This window comes from Hylobates moloch, unplaced genomic scaffold (genome assembly GCF_009828535.3).
Source record: "Hylobates moloch isolate HMO894 unplaced genomic scaffold, HMol_V3 SCAFFOLD_13, whole genome shotgun sequence".
Lineage (NCBI taxonomy): Eukaryota > Metazoa > Chordata > Mammalia > Primates > Hylobatidae > Hylobates > Hylobates moloch.
This window is the reverse complement of record NW_026652288.1, coordinates 34,988,070-35,008,519: the sequence shown is the minus strand read 5'-3', so window position 1 is coordinate 35,008,519 and position 20,450 is coordinate 34,988,070. Positions and strand designations below refer to the sequence as shown.

General features: G+C 44.7%; 2 protein-coding genes across 4 annotated transcripts in view; one reads left to right on the top strand and one right to left on the bottom strand.

Annotated features, from left to right (window-relative positions):
• Window positions 1-20,450, top strand: part of LOC116480610 (carcinoembryonic antigen-related cell adhesion molecule 1-like) — a 1,172,951-nt gene that overhangs the window by 782,197 nt on the left and 370,304 nt on the right.
• CEACAM8 (CEA cell adhesion molecule 8) overlaps window positions 7,669-20,450 on the bottom strand; it is a 33,405-nt gene continuing 20,623 nt past the window's right edge. Inside the window, exons 3-7 of one of the 3 annotated variants that reach the window (XM_032172791.2) lie at window positions 19,826-20,185; window positions 15,740-16,018; window positions 15,082-15,336; window positions 10,659-10,790; window positions 7,669-9,150 (exon numbers count right to left, since the gene is read on the bottom strand). In XM_032172791.2, the coding sequence (XP_032028682.1) occupies window positions 10,699-10,790; window positions 15,082-15,336; window positions 15,740-16,018; window positions 19,826-20,185 (986 nt within the window). In that variant the 3' untranslated portion in view covers window positions 7,669-9,150; window positions 10,659-10,698. Of the gene's footprint in view, window positions 9,151-10,063; window positions 10,791-15,081; window positions 15,337-15,739; window positions 16,019-19,825; window positions 20,186-20,450 lie in introns of those variants that run through there. The other 2 variants (XM_032172789.2, XM_032172790.2) reach the window with 2 other exon arrangements.

Sequence of the window (20,450 nt, the reverse complement as noted above, 5' to 3'; positions counted from 1 at the left end):
AATGGGAGAAAGCTGTGATGCCTTCCACATCCATCCCTTTGTTCTCAGTCAGACAATATCAAGGAAGTACGACTTCTAAAATTATGTAAAGGAAAATAAACACCTCAGGACTGCCAAACTCATTACACCAAAGGGATACTTCAGCCTGGAGATTGAGTCATGCAAGACCACCATTTTTTCCCCAAATGAACAACTGTTACTTTACAACCTTGTGTCAAAGCATTGTACATTAGCAAGAACCCCAGGAGAAGACGAAAAGGCCCTAGGCATATCTGGATGACCTCCCTCACAAATTGTTTTTTTGCTGTCCTCGAACCACATTTGAAGTATATTTGTGGAACAGACTCTTACAAGTACTCTTAAATATTGACTTCTCATAACTATGGAGATCATGTCATTGGACTAGGAAAAAAAACCCAGGACTTTAGTTAAAAATAAATGCATTCATGATAATTGCTAACCCAACATCAAGCAGAATTACATGAGGGTAAATTGATACAGGACTAAAATGATTTTTTCATGACCTTTTTTTTTTAAAACAATTGCTGACTTTTTAAATGTTTTGTTCTCCAGAGTCAAAAAAGCTTTTTTTTTTCTTTTGAGCTTTTTAGCTTACAACAAATTGGGTAAAGTATAATTTTGTGAGCAAAATTTGAAAGATTTATCTTTCTCTCTACCCAATTTCTACAAAAATAAACTGTGCATATTCTTAATTTATGGCAATATAGATATTTGCATAAATTCCATAAGAATTTATTTTCTTTTATAACAGGACACAATTGGAGACATTGGTTATTTTACCGAGGCTTTGAGTGAAATGGTATATTTTCAGATATGACCAGAATGTTTTGAGAAATTGAGATTGACTTTATAGAACTGACAAAAGGCCTCTTGGACAGACTGACCTAGTTACCGTGTCTATGCAGTTTCTATAAAAAGTTAATGATCTGTGGTAAGTAGAGAATGTCACTTTCTGATAGGCCCAGGAACCCCCAAGTTATTTTGAGACCTCAAGAAAAGAGGAATTCACCAAATTCATACAGGTATCTACAGACGCAGATAAATTCCTGGCTTGCATAGCCTTGAGAGGCTTTTGGAAGTCTAATCTGAGATTCCTTATGGAAAAAAAGTCTCAGCAAAGCCAATTTAAAAAGACTATGCTTTCCCTTTCCCTTTCCCTTTCCCTTTCCCTCTGTGGCCCGGGCAGCAATCTCCTCGTCTCCCTGCTGCCCCGCGCCGCGGACTGCCTGGGGCTGCCGGCGCGCGCCACCGCTGCCTGTTTTTTCTCCTTTGCCTGCCGGCGCGCGTTCGCCATCTTGGCCACGCTAGTCGCCAGCTCCTGACCCCGAACGCTCTGCCCGCCTCGGCCTCCCAGGGTGCTGGGACTACAGACGGAGTCTCGCTCACCCGGTGCTCGGTGTTGCCCGGGCTGGAGTGCGGTGGCGTGGTCTGGGCTCGCGGCAGCCTCCGCCTCCCAGCCGCCTGCCTTGGCCTACCAGGGTGCTGGGATTGCAGCCCCTGCCCGGCCGCCGCCCCGTCTGGGAGGTAGGGAGCGTCTCTGCCCGGCCGCCCCTCTGCCCGGCCTCCCCATCTGGGAAGTGAGGAGCGCTTCTGCCCGGCCACCCATCGTCTGGGAGGTGAGGAGCGCTTCTCCCCGGCCACCCATCGTCTGGGAAGTGAGGAGCGCCTCTGCCCGGCCACTCCGTCTGGGAAGTGAGGAGCGCCTCTGCCCGGCCACCCACCGTCTGGGAAGTGAGGAGCGCCTCTGCCCGGCCGCCCCGTCTGGGAAGTGAGGAGCGCCTCTGCTCGGCCGCCCCGTCTGGGAAGTGAGGAGCGCCACTGCCCGGCCGCCCCGTCTGGGAAGTGAGGAGCGCCTCGGCCCGGCCGCCCCGTCTGGGAAGTGAGGAGCGCCTCTGCCCGGCCACCCATCGTCCGGGAAGTGAGGAGCGCCTCTGCCCGGCCACCCATCGTCTGGGAAGTGAGGAGCGCCTCTGCCCGGCTGCCCCATCTGGGAAGTGAGGAGCGCCTCTGCCCGGCCACCCCGTCTGGGAAGTGAGGAGCGCCTCTGCCCGGCCGCTCCGTCTCGGAGGTCTACCACGGAGGCCAGAAGCAATGTGGGGGCTGGGCGTGGTGGCTCACGCCTGTGGTCCCAGCACTCTGGGGGGCGAGGCGGGTTGATCACTTCGGGCTAGGAGTTCGAGACCAGTCTGGCCAACATGGCGAAACATGAAAAATACAACAGACAAACTAACCAACCAACTCAGTGACAACAAAACAGGTCTACCCTGGAGTCATACTCTAATTTTTTCTATTTTCCTCCCTTTCTGATCCTTTATCCCACTTTCTTTTTCTTCCTCTTCCTTCTCCCTCTTCTTTGTCAAATAGAGGATTGAGTTATTATCACTGATCCATATAAAGTCCCTCTCTCATTTATTTTAACTCCCACCCCCCATTTCTATTCCCCGACTTCCCATGTGCAACCTTCCTAATATGTTTGATACGCATCTTTTTGTTTGTATGTATTATTAGAAAATGTTTATTGTTTTTGTGTGCAAAAATTAATTAAAAAAAAAAAACAAAAAACAAAACAAAACAATACATCAGAATCAACTGGAAAGCTTTAAAAAGTTATAGATTCCTGGCCAGGCACGGTGGCTCACGCCTATAATCCCAGCACTTTGGGAGGCCGAGGTGGGCGGATCCCGAGGTCAGGAGATAGAGACCATCCTGGCTAACACGGTGAAACCCCGTCTACTGAAAATACAAAAAAAAAAAAAAATAAAAAATAAAAATAAAAAGACTCTCTATGGCCAACCACTATTCTTGCCATACTTTATGCAAATAATCAGGCCAGGTATAAGACTAAAACTTATTTTGCAAATACATTTGTCCTACTATGATTTGTCTTTCATAAAAATGGGAGCCTGGAGAGAGAAAAATTTGTGTTTCAAAAGAAAACTTCAGTACAACTGTTATTAAATTCCAGGCTTGTTCATTATTTTTGAGTTTTATTATTTGCCTATAATTTGGACTGAATCCTAAATTCTTTCCTGGCTATAAGTATCAAAAGTAATGATTTCAAGCTTTTCTTCCATTTTGGAATATTAGAAATTAAAACTGCTTTTCTTCAAGCCCTGCAAACTGAAACTAGACAAGTTAAGTGAACTTTTGGAGAAATCACAGCAACTTATATATAAACAACCTTTGTGCCTGTTGACTACACAAAAGGGTCACATGAGTACTGGATTTGGACTGAGATTCAGAGAAATCTGTGAGATTGTCACTGCAGTTAGAAGATGCTTCAGAGACTCTAGAAAAATGAGTCTATAGGCTGGGCGTGGTGGCTTATGCCTGTAATCCCAGCACTTTGGGAGGCTGAAGTGGGTGGATCACGAGGTCAGGAGATCGAGACCATCCTGGCTAACGTGGTGAAACCCCGTCTCTACTAAAAAATACAAAAAATTAGCTGGGCGTGGTGACAGGAGCCTGTAGTCCCAGCTACTCAGGAGGCTGAGGCAGGAGAATGGCATGAACCTGGGAGGCGGAGCTTGCAGTGAGCTGAGATCGCGCCACTGCACTCCAGTCTGGGCGACAGAGCCAGACTCCTTCTCAAAAAAAAAAAAAAATAAAATAAAAAAAGAGTCTATAGACTGCTGTAGACAATAGAGGTGAGCCAACATGCAACTGAAAGTGTTAGTGATCATGGCCCAAAGAATTGCTCTAATTGAGGAGGCAGTTGTGTATCCTTAATTGGAGTCCAGGATTATACTTTTTTTTTGTTGTTCTTGCTGTAATTAGTCCTTGGTCCTTTTCTGATTTGACTTCACCCCCTTTTCCATGGGAGATGACTTCCTAGGAATGAGCCTTCATAGTGATGTAAGATCAGATGAAACAGCCACAAAGTCATGTATTTAACAGTAATTTCTCTGAAAGATTTAGAAGAATGTTGGGGGTGGGCAGGTGTGGTGGCACAGGCCTGTAATCTTCACATTTTGAAAGGCCGAGGTGGAAGGATTGCTTGAAGCCAGGAGTTCAAGACCAGCCTGAGCAACAAAATGAGACCACATCTCTACAAAAAATAAAATAAAATAAATTAGCTGGGTGCAGTGGTGCATGCCTGTAGTCTCAGCTATTCGGGAGGCTGATGTGGGAGGACCTCCTGAGCCCAGGAGTTCCAGGCTGCAGTGAGCTACGATCATGTCACTATACCCTAGCCTGGGTGACAGAGCAAGACCTTGCTTCTTAAAAAAAAAGCGGGAGGCGGGGTGGGGGGAACAGGAAGGCAAAAAGCCTCAGGGATCTCCAGATGACTGCCCTCTAAATAGTTCTTTGCTGGCCTCAAAATCTTTCAAGATGTATAGCGTTTCATAAAACAAGGCATGTCAATTATAACTTCAGGTGTGCAATCAAAATCTAGCTCCTAAAACAAAAGCCTGTTAAGTTTTATTCTGATAATATTTATCTTCCCAGGCACAGAACAAAGGCAAGATGAGATCAATTATTCTTCCACCTATCCCATCTCTTTCTACCTGCCTTCCCCCCGTAAGAAAATATATAAATACTAAGCCTTCTGCAACCTCTTCAGAGAGAACACACCCACAGAGGTTTTCTGTGATTCATGTTTTCCCAGGGTGCACCCTCAAGCTCTGGCTCAATAAACCTTAACTGGTCAAGACCCTTGCCTCAGTCAGTCATTCTGGATGACCACCATGAGTCTTGCACAGGCCTTCACTGATCCCTTTACTGCCCAGGTGATGTGTACCTAGGTGAGTCAGGTCCCCACGAGTCAAACACTCTTCTCCCTTTCTGCCTCCTCTACCTCCCTCTCCTCATTCAGTGCTGTGTGCCCTGGTCTGGCCCCAGCTCCAGGCCATTAGTATTAGCCTAAGAAAGCAAGGCCAGGAGGAACAGGCTGAGAAGGAAATCAGAGGCCAACAGGCATGAAAAGAGGCAGATAGGACTGTCATTTCTCAGAGCCACCCACTCTGGGTGTGTTTTATGACTGCTACTGGATTTGGAATCTTTTCCTCTTTGTGGCCATAATGGGAACTCACCCTTCTCCTACTTCCTTCCCATTACACTTTCTATTCATAGGGAACTCCTTTTATGACCAGAGAAAGGCTGTAAAAATAGTTGACAATTGAGTAAAACTGATTTTATAATGACTGGGAACCTGGCTCTGTTTTTTTCCAAAAGAGACTGACATTCCTCAAAGCCAGCTTTTATGCAGGGCTGTGCAGTTGTGAGTGTGGCATTAGGGAACAGGTACATAAGTGAAGGGTGAGACAGAAAACAAAATGCTGGCTCTTTGTCAAATCCTGAAAGTAGAGGGGGCAAAAATCATTCTGGAAGGTGTATGTCATTCAGGAGACCTTGGAAATCTCAGGGTATCCTCTTCCCAGATGAAGTGGAGGATGAGGTTAAATTATGGAGTTGGGTGGGTGATACTGGGTACATTACTTCTCTGCCTTGTTGTTTTTTTTTTTTTGACGGAGTCTCGCTCTGTTGCCCAGGCTGGAGTGCAGTGGCACGATCTTGGCTCACGGCAAGCTCTGCCTCCTGGGTTCATGCCATTCTCCTGCCTCAGCCTCCCGAGTAGCTGGGACTACAGGCATCCGCCACCACGCCCGGCCAATTTTTTTGTATTTTTAGTAGAGATGGGGTTTTACGATGTTGGCCAGGATAGTCTCGAACTTCTGACCTTGTGATCCACCTGCCTCAGCCTCCCAAAGTGCTGGGATTACAGGTGTGAGTCACTGCACCCAGCCTGCCTCATTTTTTTAATCTGTAAAAATGGGGATAACATCCAGGAATTTTTGTGAAGATGTTAGCTACACGGAAAGATCTTAGGATAGTGCCTGACATATAGTGAGTTCTAAGTCAGTGCAAACTATTATTTTTATGGGAATAGGAAAAGGTGCCACCCTGGACGTGTAGGGTGAGGAGGTGTTTTCCAGCCAGGGTCCTAGCAGGCCAACTGGAGATGAAGATGGTTAAGCAGAAGCAGCTTAACTTCAGGAGTGGAAGGATTGGGGAGCAGTAGCTCATGCACAAGATTCTGTGAAAATGCCTTTACCTAACAGCAAAAATACCCAGAATGGATGTGGCTTCTGTCACAATTATTGTCTAAAAATGTGTCCTAGACTCAAATGGCTTTGATGTAAGCCAAGTACAGAAAAGGGCTTCAGGGCTGCCTTGCACATAGCATTCATCTCGTCAAAGGAAAGCATTCATCTTGTTAAAGGAAAACATTCATTTTGCTAAAGGAATCCCGTCTTGTAGCCCTGGTTATTATTTTTGTCTCAGTACTATTCTTGTTTATAGTTTGTAAAGAGAAAGACTGAAGAAGTGTGAGATATGGAAGTGCATATATGAATTAACAGGGCAGAACTGGGACTGGTACGTGTAAGTTAAGAGAAAGTGCGTATAAATTTATGTGAACATAAAGAGGACTTCTTGTTTTAAGCAGACCTCTTTGTATAAATAATGTGGGCTGTCTTGAGTGGATGGCAGACTCTATCACAAGAACATTCCAGCAGAGTCACGAGAGAATGGGGAGCATGACTTCTTTCTAAATGGCAAGTTAAGAGTGTGTAAGTCGATGAAGAGAGAGGAGATGAAGGAGAAGATGGGTGAGGATGAGAGAAATGGGATGGAGAAAAGAACAGACTGAAAGGAATGTTTACCGAGGGCTCATCAGGTACCAGCCTCTGTGTCTAATACCTTACACATCTTAATTTACTCTTTGACTGTCATTTTCTGATACAGTAAGAGTCATCTTTGTGCCGCAGATGAGAAAAGGCTGTGGGAGGTGAAGTGAGTGGTCCAGGATCATCCAGCCAGTTCATAGCAGAGCTGGTGTGTTTCACCTCAAAGTTTGTACTCTTGCCTGTGATTCACACAAAACAGTGAGATATAGAAAGAAGGCAAATGAAATTTTTGTTGTGGATGATGTTTATGGAAGTTACCAGTGTTAGGCAGAATAATGGCCTCCCCAAAATGTCCACATCCTTATCCATGGAACCTGTGCATGTTACTTTATTTGGCAAAAAGACTTCACTCTTGAGATGGGGAGGTTATTCTGGATAATCTGGGGTGGCCCAGTGTAATCAGAAGGGTCCTTGTAAGTGAAAGAGTGAGGCAGGAAGGTCAGGGTGAAAATGCTGCAGTCTGAGAGACTCCACTAACCATTGCTGGCTGTGAACATGCATCAAAAGACAGAATTTCAACTAATGTAGTTATAGATCTAATTGGCTTTTAATTGTGATTCAGGATTTGGGGCAGCTCTCACTCTACAAATACAGTGATAGCTGCCCCTGGGCAATACAATAACAAAACAATGGGTTTTGTCAAATTGGAACCAGTAAACAGAGCCATAGAAATAAATGGATTGGTTAACATCAGGGTACTTCAGGTTACTCTTTTTGGGATAAATGTTAAAGCAGAGGGGACTTCCTTATGATGTTGACTCAGGGAGACTGGAATCTTCTGTTTTCAGAAAACATTGGTTTGTTTTGAGATCTGCTTCCTTAAAATTCAAGTTGGAGTATGTAGCATTTAGCATGAGTGGCTCTAATTTGGAGTCTTTAGACTCTCACTTAAGTGAGAGTGTGACCAAAACTTAAAGCATTAGCATTACTCTCAGTTATCATCATTTTTGGCTTCCATTGTTTATAGGTTATGATATCCTCCTGATCACACATTTCTTTGAGTTTATGTAATTCCAGCCAAATATAGACCATTTGATATTTGATGGATGGCAGCACGCAAACATTTAAAACTTTTAGAGATTACAGCACACCAGGGAGACCACTAGTATGACTATGAGGAAGATAATGTTAAGAGTTTGGAGTATGCACCTTTGGTAAGATACAAACCAACTGAAATAGAATAGATAAAAGAATGAACCAGATGAGTGTAGCCATTTTAACCAAGTAGCATGTTTATTAACTTTTGCAACTGAGACTCTATAATATCTGATATATTTATCCATGTGCAACAGGAAGCGTCATAAACTACACAGACTCCTCTCTGATCAGCCAATAGGGAGCAATTTTATTATCTAGCATTGCATGCCTGGGTTAAATTAAAACAGGCAGTGAGAACAAGTGAGTCTAGGAGTCTGACTCTAAAAGAGACCATAGTACATTTGAACAAAGAGTTGTGTTAAAGATGCTGCTAATGTCAGCCATTGGGTGGACTAAAGGATCTCGTACGTAAAAATTTGGGGTTGACACGATAGATTAGACACTCCGTTAATCTATCATTCTCTGTATTTTCTCAAACATAACATCCCAATCAAAGCCTTGATAATATAACCAATGTTTTAAAATATATCCCATTTTAAAGACAGCAGATTCTCACTGAACTTGTGCAAATAACTGAATTACCATAAACATATGAATACTCATGAATAGTTGCCCAGTTCTGTGGCAGTCAGGAGGGAGCAAAAGTAAATGTTATAATTTTTGTTCACAAAAGTCTACTTTACCAAATTGCAGTAAGGTATAGATAGCTTAAAAGATAAAGAAATTCATAAATCTGAAAAAGAAAACAAAGAATTGGCAATTTTTCAAATAAAAAAATCTTAAAAATGGGCCAGGCGTGGTGGCTCACGCCTGTAATCCCAGCACTTTGGGAGGCCGAGGCAGGCGGATCACGAGGTCAGGAGATTGAGACCATGGTGAAACCCCGTCTCTACTAAAAATAGAAAAAATTAGCCGGGCGTGGTGGTGGGTGCCCATAGTCCCACCTACTCAGGAGGCTGAGGCAGGAGAATGGCGTGAACTCGGGAGGCGGAGCTTGCAGTGAGTGGAGATTGTGCCACTGCACTCCAGCCTGGGCGACAGAGCGAGATTCCATCTCAAAAAAAAAAAAAAAAAAAATCTTAAAAACATTATCCTCATTATTATTTAGTTCAATGAAATTGATGTTTTTTTCCTTCTGTGTGTTTTGGTCGGCAACTTCACGAAGGTATCAGCCTGTTTGCAAGTTCTTAGGTTCTTAGACAGTCCAGTAGCATGATCTTAAAGTTATCAGAAACTTGTGTTCAAGAGTACTTGTCAGAGTCTTTTCCATAAATCTTGAAGAAGAAGCAATTTTGAACGGTAGCTGGTTGCAAATGCTTTGAGGAAGAATAAAAACAACTGTCTGTGAATGACAAAGATTGAAAATGACTGTGGTTAAAACTATGAGGGGAGTTCATTATGATAAAGACACAGCTCACATAGAAATTTAGTTACTTCTGTGGCATATGACATTATGACTGATAACATATTTGATTTCTAGGAATCTCATATAATTTTGGAACACTTATATCAGTAACATAACCATAAATATAACTTAGAGAAGGTTTAGCACCACTTATCAATTGACAATGCTTTCCATGTAATTTAACATATCAAATAAGGTGGCTTTTCCACTTAGCTTCTGTTTCTCAACTGGATTACTGTTTCTTGGTAGAGCCCATTAATGAACAGGGCCAGCAAAGTATAGGCTTGTATATGTTGAAAAAGTTTTCTAGGAAATTCTAATACTCCCAGCTAAAGAACCATTGTTTTAGCCTCATATTGTACGTATTAGAACAGGAGTTCTCCATCCTGGTTACATGTTAGTAGCATCTGGGAAGGCTTAAAAATTACCAATGCCTGGGTCCCACTCCAGACAGTAGGTCAGAATTTATGGATGGGGCTTTAGCATCATTTAAAAAAACATTTCTCAGTGATTCCAATGTGTAGCTATATTTCCCATCAGGTTTCTCTGATTTCTTGTGGCATTCACTTTTTTCTACTTTGGTATCATGATTGTTTTTCATATCTTATCTCCTGTCTTAGGTTGTATGTTCTCTGGGTTAGGGACCTTGCCTTCTTCAGTTCTGTATCTTCATGAACACATGAATTGGTCATCAGGAAAAGGTTCTCAACCACACGTAGGCTGTGTCCTGAATCTCAGGTTCACACATTAATGCTAGAGTCATTGTTCTCCATGAGGTCAGAGGTTGCTTGCTTTGAAGGGTATATGGGTAACTCCACAGTTCAGATACTGGATGGGAGATTACCCTGTTTCTAGGCATAGCATTGGAACTACGAATTCTATGTGTATATGGGGTAGAGGGGCAGGGATGTGTAGGAAGACAGTTCTAATTAGGATGGAGGAATTATACTAGGGAGTAGAGGGAATGGAAGTGAGAAGAATTAGTAAAGAGAAGAAATGTGAACTTATCAAATAGGCCAGAGTAGGCCTCTGAAGATTCTTGAGTAAGTGAGTGAACTAGATTTTAGGAAGGTAATGAGACAGTCATATGCAAGGAAGATTTCAAATACTGGAGACAAGGAGTCAAGCAGGACTTGGAGCAGTTGTTGAGGTCTATGGGAGTGGAGAGAATGACACAAGTGAGAGATGTTAAGAAAGGATCAAAAGACTTTCGTAGTGCATTGAATCTGGGAAACAAATGAGCAGAGGCTGGGGATAATCACAGCTAAGAGACAGTGGGGTACAGGGAGCATGCAGACCAGGGAAGAAGAGACCTGCAGGAATTAGTGCTGAGAAGCAGGAGTTTATTGGGAGGAGGAGGAGATCCATTCCCAGGATACAGGTCCCTCTCCCAAGCATGGCGGTCAGCCCTGCAGGAAACAGGACAAGAGGAAAGGCCATCATACCTGCCAGTCTTCCTGAAATGCAGCAACTATACCAGGGCTACTATATCAGAGCCACCCTGGCCAGTACTCCAATCATGATGCTGACAGTGGCCCTAGCTGAGAGGCCAGGAGAACTTCCTTGTACTAAAGCATCTGTCATGAAAAGAAAAGAAGAGAAGGAATGAAGTTGATGCCATTTTACAGTGGGGTACCCCAGGAACCAGCTCCTAGCATGAAGTAGTCTCTACTTGTTTTTTCAAGGAATACATTATTTTTGTGGGAAGGTTGTTGGGACGTGATTAGGCAACTATATTCTTGCAGGATTTTTTCCTCTCACCATGGTTGACGATCAGTCTTCTGTCAATTTCATCCTGGCATTTCTTTACTCAGATATTTTGAAGACTTTGTGATGTGAAAAAGCTGATTGCTATTTTATGTGTCATTAGAACTTTCTACCTTTTCACGGTTGCATCTTTGTCTCAGTGTCTAGTTGTGGCAGGTCTCTTTGGCAGGGAGCTGATTGACAGAAGGCCCAGGTCAGTGCATTCCAAATTGACCGCCTCCTTTGCACAGAGACCTCTCTTCCCAGGAGCTCCCAGCAGGAGTATGGAAGCAAGCCCAGTTTTGTGAGATTCTGTTTAACTCTGATGGGTGACTAATTGGAGGACGCCCCATCAGCCTTGCCTAAACTCACTTAGAACTGCACTGCTATCTAAAACTTCTTTTTCTTTCTCCCTCACAGGAATCAAATCTGCATCGTGGTCTGAGGGCTCTCCCAGGCTCCTCTCACACCCGCCCCATTTCCCTCACGGGTGTTTTTCCTAATAAATTATCTTGCATGTCTAATCCCATCTTGATTGCATCTCAGTGGGTAAAAACTAACATACCAGGTTTGATTCTTTGCGCTTAGCTTTTTTTTCTCTCTCTTTCACATGTAACCAGTAACCATGTCCTCATGTTTTCTGTGTTGCCTCTTTTTTTTTATATGTGTGTGTATTTACCTAAGATACCTTTTACACACACACACACACACACACACAATTTTTTGCATCTGTTTCTTTATTTCTATTGGAACCATTTACTTTTGGCCCTCACCAGTCAACTTGGGCTGATGATTAATGCTATGTTAGCTACTGTTGAGGGGTACCTCCTATGGGACAGGCCCTGTGCTAAATACTTTACTTGTATCTCATTTGATTTATACAATAACCCTGTCAGGTAGACATTATTTCCGTTTTACAGATGAGACGACAAAGGCTTAGAGTGGCAAAAAATCTCTACTGATGTCATATGGCTGGTGAGAAGTAGACTTGAGATTTGATTCTAGGAGTACCCAACTTCAAGCTAATGATAACAGTAGTAATATACCAGCTAAAATTTATGAAACATTTCCTCTGTGTGGGGTGTTTTGCTAAAGGTTTCATTGATGATTACATTAAACCCTTAAAACAATGCTATGAAGCAAACACTGTTACTGCAATTTTCAGTTGAGGAATCAGAGGCTCAGAGAAGTTAAGAATCTTGTGCAAGAAATTTATAACTGTAAACGCTTACATTAAAAAAGAAGAAACATCTCAAATCAACAACCAAATTTACAACTTCATGGTATAGGAGAAAAACAAACTAAACCCAAATATATTGAATGAAGGAAGTAATAAGGATTAGAGTGGATATAAATGAAATGGAGAATGGACAAACAATAGAGGAAATCCATGAAACCAAAAGTTGGTTCTTCAAAATAAGATCAGCAAAATTGACAATCATTAACTAGATTGACTAAGAAAAAAAGAGAGAAATGGAAATTACTAAAATCAGAAATGAAAATGGACTCCTGGCATGGTGGCTTACACCTTCAATCCCAGCACTTTGGGAAGCCAAATCGGGAGGATTGCTTGAGGCCTGGAGTTTGAAACCAGCTGGGGCAACGTAGGGAGACCCTGCCTCTACGAAATTAAAAAAAAAAATCCGCTGGGCATGATGGCATGCACCTGTAGTTTCAGCTACCTGGGAAGCTGAGTTGGGAGGATTGCTTGAGCCCAGGAGGTTGAGGCTGCAGTGAGTTTTGATCGCACCTCTGCACTCCAGCCTGGTCTGGCCTAAAGAGTGAGACTCTGTCTTTCTCTCTCCCATTCAATGGGGAAAGTGCAGTCTTTTCAGCAAATGATTTTGGGAAAGCTGGAAATCCATGCAGAAGGATGAGCTGAACCTTTACCTGACACCATATACAAAAAACTAACCCACAGTAGATCAAAGACGAAATGTAAGAATAAAAACTATAAAACTCTCAGAAGAAAACACAGGGAAAAAAACTCCATGACATTGGATTTCACAGTGGTTTCTTGGTTATAACAACAAAAGCATAGGCAACAAAAGAAAAAATGGATAAGTTGGACTTCATGAAAATCAGTAACTTTTATATATCAAAGAACATTGTCGAGGAAGTGAAAAGGCAACCCTTGAAGTGGGAAAAATATTTGCAAATCACGTATGATAAGGGATCAGTTTTCAGAATATATGAAGAACTACTACAAATCCACAACAGCAAAAATCCAAAAACCCAGCTAAAAAAGGACAAAAGATTGAAATAGAGATTTCTCCAAGGAAGATATACAAATGGCCAATTAGCACATGCAAATATGCTCAACATCACTAATACTTAGAGATATGCAAAACAAAACCCCAATGATAGAATACCTCAAACACATTAGGATGGCTTTTATTAAAAAAAAAAAACAACACACACACACACACACACAAACAACAAGTGTTTTTAAGGAGGTGGAAAAGTTGGAGCTCTAGTGCATTGCTGATGGAAGTGTGAAATGTTATAGCCCTGTGGAAAACAGTATGGCTGTTTCTCAAACAGTTAAACAAAGAATTACCATTGGATCCAGCAATTCCACTTCTGGACATATATGCAAGAGAATTGGAAGGAATTTGAACAGATATTTGTACACTGATGTTCACAGCAGCATTAGTCACACAATAGCCAAAAGGTGGAAACAACTGAAAAGTCCATTGAAAGATAAGTGGATAGAAAAATGAGGTGTATCCGTACAATGGAATGTTCTTCAATCTTAACAAGGAAGAAAATTCTGATACATGGTGCAAAATGGATGAACCTTAAAAACATTATGTTAAGTGAAACAAGCCAGACACAAAAGGCCAACTATTATATAATTCCATTTATATAAGGTTGTTAGAATAGTCAATTACATGGAGACAGAAAGTAGAATGGAGGTTGCCAGGGGTTAGGGGGAGAAGGAGTGAGAGTTACTGTTTATTGGGCAGAGAAATTTATTTAATATGGTAAGATGAAAAAGTTCTGGAAATGGATGGTGGTGATGGTTACATAACACTAAATTGCACGCATAGAAATAGTTAATGGTGGCCGGGAGCAGTGGCTCATGCCTGTAATCCCAGCACTTTGGGAAGCCGAGGTGGGCAGATCACCTGAGGTCTGGAGTTCAAGACCAGCCTGATCAACATGGAGAAACCCCATCTCTACTAAAAATACAAAATTAGCTGGGCGTGTTGGCACATGCTGGTAATCCAGCTACTTGGGAGGCTGAAGCAGGAGAATTGCTTGAACCCAGGAGGCGGAGGGTGAGCCGAGATAGTGCCATTGCACTCCAGCCTGGGCAACTGGCCCTACCCCTTCCCTTTCATGCAGAGACCCTGTGGCTGAATCTCCCTGTGTCTCCAAGTGTGCATCACTCACTGTCCTCTGTGCTGTGTCCACAACCTCATACAGCTGTTGACTTCAGAGCCAGGGCACAGCTCAGGAGTCTTCACGGAGGCTCCCTGTCTTCCCATTTTTGTGCAGCCTGACTCGGGGGAGGCTTGGCTTCAACTGGCAACTTGATTTAGCCAGATTTGGGACAGGCCACCTGGGCACCTTCTCCATACACTCGGGTCCCACCCCAGGTGAAGTCAGGGCAGGCCCTGTCACCAAGGGAGCTGGGAGTAGAGTCTGAGCTGCTCCTCCCTCATCCAAGGGGCTTCTTCCTCTTATTTGGGGAACGTTGTGGGCTTGTTTCAAAGCTTTGAATGTTTCTTGCAGCTAATGGCATAGGTAAAAGAAAACAAAGGGGTAACGGAAACATAGGGGTGCCATGTGTTGGTGACAAAGAAAAGCAACTTGACCTTGAGGACCCTCCTTCTTCCCCCTTTGTGGAGTCCTTTCCATGACATAGGGCTCTGGGGCTGATGAAGTCCCCTTTCCACGTTTCTCAGGTTAGCCCCAAGGTCAGCCAAGAGAAATCAGAAAAACAGGCAGAAGAGCGTCTATAGAGATAAACTGGGAGGGTTTAGGAGAAAAGTTGGGGATTTGCTTGTGCATTTGGACACAGGCTGGGAATGAAACTTTTTTTCTGGCTCGTCTCTGAAAGCCAGATAGACTCTACCAGAAAACATACTGCCAATGCTCCAGGGATCCACTTACCAGAGACTGTGATCATCATGACTGTGGTCCTGTTGCGGCCAGTGGCTGAGTTAGTGGCGTGGCAGGCATAGGATCCGCTGTTCTTTGCAGTGATGTTGGGGATAAAGAGCTTTTGTGTGTGTTGCTGGAATGTGCCATTGACAGACCAAGAATACTGTGAGGGTGGATTAGAGGCCGCATGGCAGGAGAGGTTGAGATTTACTCCTGCATGGTAATAGGTGTCTGAAGGGAAAATGGTGGGGGCATCTGGGCCATCTGGAGCAAAAGAATAAAGTCATAGGTGATGTCATCAGAGGGAAGGGGAAGCTCCTGGTCTGTGGAAGAGCCACAGTGTCCCTCTGAGCTAAGTCACAACCCTGAAGTCCCAACCAAACCCCTGCTGTTTCTATTGAGACAGAGTCCGAGACATTTACCTGTTTCTCCCATCAGAAGATATGGACTCCAAGTCTCCCATGACAGGAGCACCCCCTCCCCTCTTATTCTTGGTCAAGGCTGGGCCTACCCATGTTTGCCTGGGGCAGAAAGTCATGACCAGCTGGGTTTCTAGGGGTGGGTGGGGATCTGCATTTTTGGAGCTGAGAGGGACTGAGAGGCCTGGCCTCTGGCTGTGTGGATTTGGGCTGGCGGCCTGGGCCACAGAGGAACAGAAGATACTCACAGAGGACATTCAGGGTGACTGGGTCACTGAAGTTCGCACTCGCTGGGTTCTGTATTTCACACTCATAGGGTCCTGCGTCATTCCTTGTGACACTGAGTAGAGTGAGGGTCCTGTTGCCATTGGAGAGCTGCAGCCTGGGACTGACCGGGAGGCTCTGACCATTTACCCACCACAGGTAGGTTGTGTTCTGAGTCTCAGGTTCACAGGTTAAGGCCACAGCATCCTTGTCCTCCACAGGGTTGGAGTTGTTGCTGGAGATGGAGGGCTTGGGAGTCTCCGCTGTGCAGATAACAGAGAGAAGATTGCCCTGTGTGGCACCTTTGATTCCTCCACAGGCATCTTTCAATCAGAGTTGGCATCTCCCACCTCTCAGCCTACTCAAGTCCTTAAAAGCCCACGGCAGGTGTGTGTGTCACAAGACAGATGCACAATGATCAGGGCTCGGAGACCATGAGGCCGCCTTCTCTGTGTGGGAGAAGCACAGACTTTCTCAAGTGTGAATTGAGCAGCAGCGCTGGGTTGTGGACAGACCCAGGACTGGGAGTTACAGATCCCGGTGCCTCTTCTGGTCCCTCCCTAACCAGCCTGCCTGCCTGGCCCACCTAGGGGTCCTCACCTGAAACATATAGGTGCTGGGTCCCTTCCAGCTTCACAGTCCTACTTTGCCCTTTGAGGTGTGTTTTTGAGGGTTCTGTTTCCAAGAACATTCTAGAGATGGGAGATGATGGGACTTGCCACTATCCTTAATTCCTGACTGGATGTTTCAACAGAAATAACACAGGGGAGGCCGGGGCAAGCCTGGAGGTCGGTTCCGTCATCAGGCAGTGGAGCCACAAGGTGGGGCAGTTTTTCCCAGGTGTTTCATCTTGACTTACTTGAGCCAGTGACCTCTAAAGATAGAGCAGAGTCCAAGGAATGATCTAGAAGGAGTGAAGGGGACAGGCAAGAGCAGGTGGCTTTGGAGCAGAACCCTGTTTCCTTTCCTTGGTTTTTAATGTCCCTTCTTTCCCTGCAGGGGGCAGGTGAGGAGCTGTGGATCCTCCCATAAATACATGTGGACATTTGCAAATGCAAACTGACTGGTGGGAAGGGGGAGCATGAAGTGCTGGAAATTTGGCCCTCATGGACCATGGGTGTTTGACAGTTATGAGAGAGAAATTTGGGAAGAAGTTTTGCAAATATTTTCTCCCACTGGACATTATGCAAAGTGAAATAAGTCACTGACAGGACAGATACTGTAGGATTCTACTTACACGAGGTTCCTAGGGTAGTCACACTCATGGAATCACGTAGTAGAATGGTGGTTGCTATGGGCTGGGAGTGGGGGGAATGGAGAGTTGTTCATGGGTCTGCAGTTTCAGTTACACAGGATGAGGAGGTTCTAGAGATCTGCTGTACAGCTTTGTGCCTATAGTTCATACACAGTATTTGTTATGCATAAGGCTTAGGACCAAAAGTGTTTTGAATTTCTAACTTTTATAAATTCTTGAACATTTGCAGTATACTTACTGGTTTAGCATCTCAAATCTGAAAATCCCAAATCCAAAATGCTCCAGTGAGCATTTCTTTTGAGCATCACGTTAGTGGCCAAAAAATGTGGAATTTTGGAGCATTTCAGATTTGGGATTTTTGATGGTCAACGTGTAACTGTAATTTACATTTTAAAATTTGTCAGGAGTTTAGATATTATGTTCTGACTATAGTCAAAAACAAAATTGCGGGAAACATGAATTTTTTTTCCATAAGTAGAAATGGCTATTAATTGTCCACAGATCTAAAATCAATTGGTGGAAGGAGTATTTCTCTTGATAACAAAATAAGGTTTAGGCGTCCTGTGAATTCCAGCAGGATCACATTATGCGCAAAGGAAGATCCTGAAGTTCACTTGAAATTAGCAACTTCCAGGTAGAGGGAGGCACGTGAGTCCTGTTAGGAGGACAGAACTGGTCAGAGAGGAACTCTTAGGTGTGTCAATTCCATAAAGGGAGGAACAATGCCAAATTAGGAGAAGCGATGTGTGTTATGTTAGTAAATTTAGAAAGCTTCCTGCCCCTAATTCCTACGCAGAGTTAGGCAAAATTGGGAGGAACCCAAAACAGGCATGCGCAATGCTTTCTTCATTTTCTCTTGACCTCAGAAGACACAAGTAGAGTTGGATTAGGTTTTTGTGAATTGCACAGAGTCTAAGTGAGATGCCAGTGGCTCATGCATCTCCCCACCTGAAGGACCCCATCTTATCACAATGGTGCCATCATGAGGACACAGATTTGTGTGGAACAGGCAGTAAGCCCATCAGATAGCACCTGCCTGGCCATCCAGGATCTAGTCTCTAAAGAGGTTTTGGATCATTCATTCTCTCATTCATTCCCTTTCTCCTTCATAAGAGAACGATTGAGTGTGTGTCACATGTTAGGCCTGTCCTGGTGCAGGGTGTGAGTGGGGAGAGAAAGCAAAGTCCTCTCTTTTGTCCTCCCATGGGAGTGACAGCAACACATCAGGAAACAGGATTTCAGGTTCAGTGAGGGGGGTTAGGATCTTAGAGGGAGCCTGGACATTCCTCACACTGGCTCTGACAGTTGGGGCAGGTGATTTAGTTCTGGAGTACAAATTAATCAGTTGCTTATTTGCTCTCACTTCTCTGAGCTTTGGATGCTCAGGAAGAAAGAAAGGATTTGAGCCAATGGATGACCATGGGGTCCATGGGACCCAATAAACCCTGCCTTCTTGTGGAAGAGAGGATGGGGCTGTGGCTGGAGAGAGACCTCATGCGACCCTGATCTGTCCCTTGTGTTTGTGTGACCCTGGTTCAGTGACTGTGTCTTCCTGTGCCTCTGTTTCTTCTCAATAATAAGCTTCTATTAAAAGAAATAATAGGCCGAGCACAGTGGCTCACGCCTGTAATCCCAGCATTTTGGGAGGCCGAGGCGGGCGGATCATGAGGTCAAGAAATAGAGACCATCCTGGCCAACATGGTGAAACCCTTTCTCTAATAAAAATACCAAAATTAGCTAGGGGTGGTGGCATGCACCTGTAGTCCCAGCTATTCGGGAGGCTGAGGCAGGAGAATCGCTTGAACCTGGGAGGCGGAGGTTGCAGTGAGCCGAGGTCGCACCACTGCACTCCAGCCTGGGAACAGAGACTCTGTCTCAAAAAAAAAAAAAAAAAAAAAGAAAAAGAATTAGAAAAAGAATTATTATTTCTTTCTCAATAGGAAAATGATATTTTCTGCCAGGTTTTCTATGAATTAGCATTAAATTATTCATAGTCACTTGGCCTGAAACTTGCACAGAGGAGGCGCTCACACAAACCGCACGTGTTATTATTTGCCTCCATGAGAGTGTCCCCTTGGCATGATCCCTGCTGGACAGGTTGCTATTAGGAACGTCTTTCTTCTATTTCTGCCCCTGGGGACACTGAACTTCCTATGGAGTCTCCTAAGCCTCCCAGGCCAGTTGGCTGATGACCTAAGAAGCTTGCCTATCTGTCCTCTCCACTCTGAGTCTCAGGTGAAGGACAAGACTCTGTCCTTGCCCAGATGAGGCTCTGGAGTCTGAGCCCTGGCTGGTGAGCAGCTCCAGGAGCCACAGCCCTTGGACGGCTGGTAAATCTTTGCTCCTAGTTGGCCCTGCCCAGGAGGCTACAACCCAGTGCTAGCATAGGTTTCCCGGGGTTACCTGGAGTCAGGATCCTGGGACAGGGGTCTGGAGCAGGGGCTTCCAGGGATGAGCTTCTCTGTGAGGATCCCAGGGGGCCCCTCAGGTCAGGCCCTGACCCAGTTCTTCAGAGTCTTTCTCAGGGTCAGGTCCATGGGGAGGGCACGGGGTGCCTGGCTGAGACTGATCTCCTTCTGCTGAGTCCCCCCATCAGACTGTCATTCCTCTGCCGTGAGTGTCTGCAGGGTCTGGATGCAGGAAAGGAGTTCTGATCTGTGGAAGTCTGTCTCCCCTGAGTGTGTCCTGCACTAAATGTCCAAACCCTAAAGTGGGATGTAATGCAGAGAGGGACACAGGCACAGCCCAGGCCTAACAATCCTGTGTGTGTGAAGAACTGACCCCCAACACCCAGAGGTCATGGGGAATCACTCACGATGTACGCTGAACTGGCCAGTTACTTCTTCATTCATAAGATTTAGCTTTATGACTTGCAGGATGTAGGATCCTGTGTCATTTCTGGTGACGTTCCGCATCAGCAGGGATGCATTGGGGTATATTGTCTCTCGACTGCTGTACGCAGGCCCTGGGGTAGTTAGTTGATTTGGTATTACATATCCTATAATTCGACGGTTGGCGTCCACTGTTTCCCCTCTGTACCAGTTGTAGCCAAGAGGGTCCTGGGGCAGATTGTGGACAAGTAGAAGAACCTCCTTCCCCTCTGCAGCATTGGATGGCACAGCTTCAATAGTGAGCTGGGCAGTGGTGGGCGGGTTCCAGAAGGTGAAAAGTGAGGCTAGGAGAGGGAGAGAGCATCAAGCAATATTGCAACTTATGTATTGGAGTGGAAAAATGGGGACATCAGCTTTGGAGTTTGTGTGTTTTTATGTGTGTGTGTATGTGTGTGTGTGTGTGTGTGTGTCCTACTGAGTCAATCAATGTCAGCAGCACAGTCCCCATTTCTTCAGTACCTCTGACCTTGGCATTTCCCTGTGTGGAATCTTCTTCTTCAGGGTTCTGCACAGCTCCCTCCACACTGCCCTCAGATCCTGCTCACATCA